Source organism: Porites lutea, chromosome 12, assembly GCF_958299795.1.
Source record: "Porites lutea chromosome 12, jaPorLute2.1, whole genome shotgun sequence".
Lineage (NCBI taxonomy): Eukaryota > Metazoa > Cnidaria > Anthozoa > Scleractinia > Poritidae > Porites > Porites lutea.
In genome coordinates, this window is record NC_133212.1 from 1,466,172 (window position 1) to 1,474,944 (window position 8,773).

At 40.1% G+C, this 8,773-nt stretch overlaps 1 protein-coding gene across 2 annotated transcripts; it reads right to left on the minus strand.

Moving 5' to 3' along the window:
* Window positions 1-227: 227 nt before the first annotated feature.
* Window positions 228-8,508, minus strand: LOC140921326 (probable glycoprotein hormone G-protein coupled receptor). 2 transcript variants are annotated; one of them, XM_073371325.1, is made up of 5 exons: window positions 8,379-8,508; window positions 4,229-4,469; window positions 3,277-3,348; window positions 2,505-2,576; window positions 228-2,032 (listed from the first exon to the last, which is right to left on the minus strand). In XM_073371325.1, the coding sequence occupies exons 2-5, from the start codon at window positions 4,462-4,464 to the stop codon at window positions 649-651; spliced, it is 1,764 nt and encodes a 587-aa protein (XP_073227426.1). In that variant the 5' UTR covers window positions 4,465-4,469; window positions 8,379-8,508; the 3' UTR covers window positions 228-648. The 2 variants fall into 2 exon arrangements, with proteins under 2 accessions (XP_073227426.1, XP_073227425.1); XM_073371324.1 differs by lacking the exon at window positions 2,505-2,576.
* Between the last annotated feature and the right edge of the window lie 265 nt (window positions 8,509-8,773).

Genomic DNA, 8,773 nt, shown 5'->3' on the forward strand with positions numbered 1-8,773 from the left:
GATACTCTTTAGCCGCACACGCTAGGGTCAGCCGTTCCTCCTGGCGAACGTTCTCTAGCACCCCCATGAATTTGTAGTGTTTTAGTTCTCCAAGAGCCGTGATGGTGGTTGTCTCGTCCATCCTCATACCAGACTCGTCTAGCACTTGGACTCCCCTCTTCACGTGTACCACTGAGCACTTTTTCAGATTCCAATGGAGGCCGATATCCTGCATCGCTCCTCTATGTACTGTTTCCTTCAGCACTCGGTTCAGCTTGCTCTCGGAGGCAGCAAAAACCTTCAGGTCGTCGATATACAGGAGATCGCTGACTTTGACTTCTATAGGCTTGGATAACCGGTATCCCTCCGTTGCCCGCAGGCGCCACGCTACTACTAGGACACAAAGCGTCCCCCTGGGGTAGACCCTGCATGAACCTTATTTTTGCGGAAGTCTCTCTCCCTTGCCTTGTTGTAGCTACCTCTCCAGTAATAGTAGTAGTAGTGGTAGTGGTAGTGGTAGTAGTAGTGGTAGTATTAGAAAAAGGTACAAACTGCATTCTAGTGGGAGTCCAAACGAATGCTGGCTACATACGTGCCAAGCATGCGTAATAGCAACCTAATAGCCAGGATTGCGAGCTGGTCTTGTGGCCCGCAATTATTATTAGAAGTTTAGTTGTGATAATGAGTTATCCTGTAAAGAACGACTTGAGATGAACTGCTGCTTAATTGAGAGACCGAGGGGATACCTCCATTGTGTCGTCGTGAAAAAAAGGCGACATTTAGATGAGGCAGTAAACGGAAGTCCAGTGCTCTCCTGATCTGCTTGACAAACTGTCCCTGTCTAAAAGCGCAGAGTAAAGGATTGATACAAGCATTCAGTCCAAAGCAAGCGCTAGGGAACCAGAATCCAAATACAAATAGCAACTTGTTGTCTCGATCATTGCTCAAGTCAATGGAGTTGTGAATGTTTTCAACTGGCACCAAAGTAATGATTACGATCATTGGGGTCAGAAGAAGTACAAAATTAGTTCCGACAACCAGAGCGATCTTTCGTAGAATGGCAGTTTCTCGTCTTATACCCAGATGAGCGTCTGATCGATGAACAAACTGGAATATTCCCACGTACAGAGGGACGTTGGCAATGTAAAGCGCAATCAGAATTCCGAAATTTACCAGAAACATTTCCGTAGATTTACCAACTGGGACGCTGCACATCAATGTTGCACTAAAGGAGAGATCTACGACACTAAACATGGGAGTGAGTGCATATCCCAGAGAGAGAAGCCAAGAGAGCAGTATCAAGAAAGCAGCTACTTTTTTTCTCAGTCGATGGACAGGGTTCATGCAGTGAACAATTGAGCAGTATTTCTCAACTGTGAGCAGTAAAGATGTTACTGCAGCGACACATTGTGAGGAGGTAAATATCGCGGTGGCAACCCGACAAAGAACACCTCCCCCGACTAAAAGCTTTTCCCCAGGTCTGTGCTTTGATAAATAGTGAAATATGTTTAAGTCACCAATTATAACCGAATAAATTCCAGTAAGAAGATCGCATAAGGCCATGTTGGCGATAAGGAGCATTGCCGTTGATTTACGAAGGGTTCTTGATGATAGTATCGTTGAGAAAATAATCAGGTTCAATAAAATAGCGATTGTACCCATTGTGTAGGAAGCATAGAACAGATTCTCTGGAACACTCACTTTCTTTCTTGTCTCAGCGACGCTTGGATAGCTAATTTTCTTTGGCGCACAGTGCTTCTGATACTCTGAACAAAATGGATAAAATCCATGTTCAGCAAAGCTAACAGCTGGGTCGCCCCGATTCACGTTAGGCGTGAAAGGAACGGAAATGTTTTTTTTCTTTAAGTTGAGGAGTCTACAGTTAGCGCATTTCTGACTCCAAGTAACGCCCTCTATGGTCTCCAGTGAGGAAATAGTCAAGATGTTACTCTCAGGGATCCAATTACTTCCGGTCACGTGCAATGTAACGAGGTTTGGAAGCTGACTGATGACGTTACCTTCCCATATTTGCAGTGGGTTGAAACTTAGGTCTCTGTGGAAAGGAAAAACAAGTTTAAAATTTAGAAAATATCGTTGGACTCACGTTCGTTGATAAAAACTAAATAAAGATATAATTGGAGTTTGAAGAGTGCGCAGAGCTCTACATGCCATATAATTTGTATTGTATTTTAAGCAATAGCCAATTCGATCGCGACAAAGCCGCGCATTCTCGCGAAACTTGATTTTTAATTGGCTCTTGGCTAACATTAACCCCCTTTTAGGCGAATAATTTCTTTAGTTCGAGTCTTCTTGTACGCACTTAGATACACAACGCTGCCTAACATTTTTGAGGGACGTTTCCGGGGAGAAGTTCGTTGTTTATTATTCATATCATTAGGGCCAAGCCAAGGCAAACCTTAAAAAGTGTGTTAAAATTAACGTATCTGTCATTGATATTTCGTATTTAGTATGCCTGTCAATATACAATGTAGTAAAAGGGAATACAGTTACTGTTTTTTACTCACAATATTTTAAGCTTTGCGAGTGTCCCGAAATCGCGGTTTCCAATGCTGAAGATATTGTTGTGAGCTAAAGAACTGAAAAAAGTGGTTAGAATGTTTTTACAATTCCACCTCCTGTTGCCTAGCCACGAGGCTTCGTTATTTTGCGGGGTCGATGAGTTTTGGCTCACGCGGTGTGCGCGTGTTACGTCACCGAAACGCATTGACCTAGAAGGCAAGGGAAAACGCTTAACAGAAACTGAGCAAATATGTAACGTGTAAGGTGACAGCAGCCTTGAAAGTTGAAAGATTTCCCTGCCAGCTTATTTTACGCCTGCGCTAAGCTTTTTTAGCGGATATTCCTCATCATGAGCCCAGTTCAGCCTCAGCGAGGTTACAATTAATCTTGACGATAAAACTAGGTAATAATTCACGACCACCAAGACTTCAAACTGTAAAACTGAGCTATCGCGTTTTAAAAGCTCAGAATTTTCAGAGAGAACAAATCAATATCTTTGGAAATACATTTTCGTGGTCAGTTCATTTTTGCTGTGCCCGTTTTACAGTTGAAATGAGGAACCGACATTACTTTCTTGTTTTACTTTGGGCACTTTCGTTATAACCAAAAACAAAGTTTCATAACCAAAAACAAAGGCAAACCATTATTTTTCGTTTGACAGTCATTTTATAAAGATCCTTTGAATCTGCAAAGGTGATACTGAAAGTTAGTAACAACCCCTTATATCTAGTTTTAATAAATTAAATTATTTTGTATCTAAAAGCACAATTTACTTACAGGTTTGTCAACTGGCTTTGGTTTGAAAGAAATTCTGTTGGTACGTGTTCAAGTCTGTTTCTTGATAGATCTCTGAAGAAAAGTCGAGAAACATACTGTTTACTTTATTCAATCCTCCAAGAGAACGGTTAATAATCGAGGATCTTGAAACAATAAATCCTTTTCGTAACATTTCGCCCCATGTAGAAATGAATCCGGAAAATTTTTGCCTGTGGAATCGGGAAGCCTGGACTTTGGAATCCGGAATACAGCTCGAGGAATACAGAACCGCATTATCGATTGTAATCCAGATTCCAAGTTCTACTGGCAAAGACTGGAATTCAGTGCGTAGAATCTGGAATCCACGACGTGGAATCCAGAATCCAAGACTGTCTTGAATATTCCCGTACATGGGGCGAAACATTATCCCATCCATAGCAATCTGGATAGGGATTAATTTCTCCGGAAAAATCCCCTCAAAGTAATACCATTGTTTCTTAATTTTGTCCGATACTACATCTGTTATCCCTTTGCATAGAAAATTCCACACCTTTTTTAATTCAAGAGAAACCCTGCCACCTTCGAATTTTTTTGTGTGTGTCTCCTCCAACGTGTTTGAAAAGTTCTGACCTTGTATACAGAAGACCAACTGACAAAACGCAACAAACCAAAAAAAATAAACAGATAAAAAGGTAAAGGAAGTGTAACTTAACCTTGCGAGTGACTTGAACATGAGCTTCACTAGCTTAGTGGGACTCTTGCTTGTAAGAAAGTACTTGTTAGTGTCGTTAATTCACGCAAAACCCGTCTAACTGACCAATCACAAAACTAATGCTCGAGAGTGAGGCTTCAGATTTCTCGTAATAAAGGCAACCGACTGAAGGTTTGGAGATGCAAAGTTTTGGTAGTTTCAAAGGGGCATCGGTAAGGTAGGATAAAGCAAGAGTTTTGTTCAGTAAAAAAAAAAACTTACAGCGAATCAAAAAAGACCAAAGGGGCTGGTGGCCCTAAGGAACCATTTAGTTGACATGTAGCATCCCACAATCCTCTTGGAGAGAACTTGCCATGACAACGGGAGTCAACGTCATCAGTTTGATTTGGATGAACAGTCGGGGAATTGGTAGAATTCTCCAAGACTTTGGTACAAAACACCAGGTCATGGAACAGTGACACAGTAGCGAGAATATGAAACACTTCCATCAAGTGCATGACGCCTGCCGAATAATGTAAAAACGTTTTACCAGGTAAAACAGATGGGAAACTTTTATACTCAGAAGTTAGCTAGAAATAAAAACAGACAAATAAATCTTCCGCAATGATTAGCTATTGTCAGGAGCCATAATGCACGGACAGAGGGGGAATCTTGGGGCGTTTGATATGTGAATTTCACTCAAGTTAGTTTTAGAGGTTGTAATTAAACGGAAGTCTAATTCCTGAGAAGTCAGCACATTTTAATCGATTGTTTGAAACGTCATCAATTCCACGCGCGACTTCCTAGTCTCAAACCCTACAATGCTGAATGTTGTTATGGCAACTGTTGAATGTTCAACATGACCTTTTCGAGTAAGATTTACAGGTCTTACAGGCGTCTAGATTTCGCAATCAATATTTTAGGTGAGCCTGATGAGCGCATTTCAGTTCAAGAAATTGAAGTTAGTGTTGCTACTCTCAAGCGTAGGATAGGATGATTTGTCCGAAGTCTGGACTCAAATTCTGTTTCCATCGTGAGAAAGCCGTGAGAAAAAGTCCGCTTATGAAAAGAAACAGACGAAAGTCAAAGAATAAACTAAAATGCTTAAAATGATGGTGCTTGTTCCATGCAGTAAGTTTTTTCCTTCTGGCGGGTAGATTATACTCTGGAGGGTTATAAGTTTTTTTATTTAAGGAAGGTGATTTTTGCCTCTTGTTTCACACTGAGAGGTCATGACACGCATATTGATTTTCTATGGGTTTTTTTTCTGGTCGGCAGGATTACCCCTTTGATGCAAACTTAATGCTCTTTGTCTCAACTAAATAAGGGTTTTAGGTTGTTCAATCTTCTCCAAAGTGCCTCCTGGATCTGAATAACTAAAAGCGATTTTCTTTTGTCCGCGAATGTGATGGTTTTCTGCAATGTTTTGACACGCTGGGCCCACAACCTCGAATGTCAAATGAACTTGGCGGATTTTGTTTGCGTCCTCCGCAACTGAAGAAACAAGTTCTACTATACAACGTTCTGAGCGTCGAGTATTTCTTCGATTGGTTTCCACATTTTTCATGACTTATTGTTAGTCTTGTTAGAGCTGTTCTGATACGAAGCTCTAACACATGGGACGAAGTTTACTTTCTACAGTTTCTAGTCCTTTTAGTAGCACCTCTGCTGCTTTCCTGTTTTGATTTCTGCTGTGAATTGCTTGCATTTTAGCGTTTTCTTTCGAACGGTGCGTCGACGTCGCTTCACTAGAATTGACGTTTGGCTGCTTTGATTGTTTTGTGCGACGATTATTCCCACTCCTCTGTTTGCCTTTTGCTGTTGTTTTTTCTGAGCTGCCTGCCGAGGTTCCATTACGAAAATTGAAATTTCTGTGATAAGGATCGCTGTTCGCCGACTTCAGTTCCTCCTAAAAAATTGATATATCATCTAGCAAATCAGTCAACTCCAACGAAATCGTGGGATCTAGCTCCCAATCGGAACAATCTCTCGAGATAAAACCATTTCCTTTGTTTACAAAATCACTTTCGTCGATGAAACGCACCACCACGCGCGACGCCATTATTTCTTGACAGCGCTGATTAAAGGTTTGCGGACCTCTCGGGAAACCAATTTCCGATTAATTTAAGCCTTTAATTCAGACTGCCTTAATTGGTCTAAAAATAACTTTGGTGACTAGACTGGGCGTTTCCGTCTCTGTCCCATTATGGCTCTTACTATTGTTGCGTGGCTCAAATGAATGTCTGACATTGAAAAAGTTACACTTGTAATTAAACCAACTTGATATCAAATGCTTTCAACATGACAGGCATTTAAGATTTTAGATCTATTCTCCATGAAGTTAGACCATCAGAGGGGATAGACCTCCACCCCGCAATGTCCGCAGTATATATATATATATATAAAAAAAAAAAACAAATATGCTATTTTAAAAAGATAAAAAAACTCTGACATCGATGTGGCTGAGGTTGGATGTTCCGTTCTCAGTATTTATATATATTTTATCAACTGGAGTTTTCATTTTGGGGAGAACGGCGTGGAGCGAGCGCAGCCTGAAGAGACCGAGAAGGCACTGGGCTATGAGCTCCTGGTACAGTAAAATTGTTTTTAAAAAAGTAATTAAGCCCGGGAGCAAACTACTTTAAAAAGGTCAACAATGAAAGTTCCTTCCGTTCGAGAAGGAAATGAATACAATTCACATGTGCACTCCTTACAATATAAATTTGGTATTTCATAATATTTGCATTTTAATTTCCCTTCCTCTCTTTTTTGAGTGTTTTTTGGATTAACCTGCAACTTTATCTTCAAGACCAGAAATCATATTTAGTATTTTCATTAAATCGGTTTATCCTCTATGTAGGTGCTTGATATCACTCTCTTTGAATCCACCCTTGTCTTCGTCTAATCTACACTAAATCCAATTCTATAATACTTATCTTAGTAAACATTTGTTTGAATTTTTCTCTAAATGTTTTTGTTTCAGAACCTTTATACGAAGTATACTTACTTGGATTATTACTGAGCTAAGCTTGGTCTCCAACCGCGGATGTCTCGATCAGGCACGTCCACCGAATCCACGGCTGGAGGCAGAGGTTGGGCTATTGTTTGAACTGACTAATCAAAAACGAGCCGTCGAAATTTGCGCCGACGACAAATTACAAAATCAGCGGGAATTGGGATACAAATTGTTAATTTCCTCTCTAAATGAATTAGAAATTCTCTTCCTTTCATTAGAGAGCATCGTAACAGAATATATAAACTTTGCTGGTAGACTCTCTTTTTTTCATTTACAGGTGTTTATGCAGCTTTAATTTTTCCATTACAATATTTGCCCTTGCTTTTACAGTTCATTGCAAACAACGACAAAGTTATTACAAATCAATCCTTTTCTTACTTGTGCTGTTCTTCTTAGGAGCATTTGTTTGATACATGATCAGACGTTGCGCTGCACAGGAACATACGCGCTCTTGAGGAAAAAACGAGATAAAAGCCCTAGCATTTCTTGCTGTGAAACTGTCATGTATCATTCTGTATAAAGGGCTACTAATCTCTCACCTGACCGGTTCCGTGACGGCTTTTCCGAGTACTGCACGAGCTTGTGGATTACGGCCATTAGGGGTGATGAGTGGTCCATTTTAAATTTTTTAACTGCTCGCAAAATTTTACCTTTGCTCGATTTGCTCGCAAAATTTAAACGAGTGCTCGCTTGCTCGTGCTCCCCAAATTTTTGCAGTTGCTCTCATGCTCGCCTTCTTGTCAGTATTGCTCGAAATTTTGTAAATCCTCCTTTGGGTTAAAGGAAGTGTAATTCTGTATGGTGCTTAATTCCTATAAATATATGAGCTATCAAGTTCAGTGGAAATGCACGCGATAAATGATTGGCTAATCTTTAAAAAGAGAAGATATTGTCATCTTGAATTCTTCTGAGTTTCTATACCGCTCTACTCACTGGGCTTTAATTGGGCGGTGTTTTCAATATAATCGGTTTGGAAGCTTTACGATTCTTCCAGAAGAGGTTGTTCTGACACGAGGATGTTGTTCCTCTTCAGATTCTTCTTCATCCACATCATTCATGTCCCTTTTTAAACCATTTTCTGTTTTATTTTAAAGAAGAGGATTTCCGTATGGATTGCTGCAAGCGGAAAATATAAGAAGTGCTCGCTGCTCGCGAGTCGGTACTCTCTAAACTGCTCGCTGCTCGCAAAGCAATTTTTTTATGTCTGCTCCTGCTCGCAAAAAATCGCAGTGCTCGTCACCCCTGTCATTAAAAAACTAACTTATACCTAACCTTCAGTGCTTGATGATGCTTGTTTTTAAACGGAAGATGCATGCTTCTTTTGTGTTTTACATACGGTCCTGCTTTGTATCTAGTCATTTAAGGTATTTTTGGAATGAGTTCTGTAAAACTGATATTTAAAGTATTTTAAGTTACCTTTGAAATAAACAGAGTACCCTTATCGCCGGGATTGCTTTGGTTACTTCCTTAAAATCCAACTGAAGCTAACCGACGTGCTGCTGACACCAGTAACTTTTGCTAGTTGAACAAAATAGCTCTTTCCGCCTGTCGACAATCGTTTATGGTTGCTTCCCTTTATAGAACTGATATAAATACCATATCTTTGACATCTTTGAACGCTTGTCTGCCATATTCCGACAGCTGAACAAATGTCGTAACCAAAGGCGGCGGTTTCTTTTAAAACATTTATTTTAAAGTACTGTCAGGCAAACGATATTTGCGTCAAAGAACTAAATTGATTTTTTCGCCCTCTGTACTTGATTAAATGCACTTAATTGATTGTGAATATTAAAATATTCTAAATTGTTTTA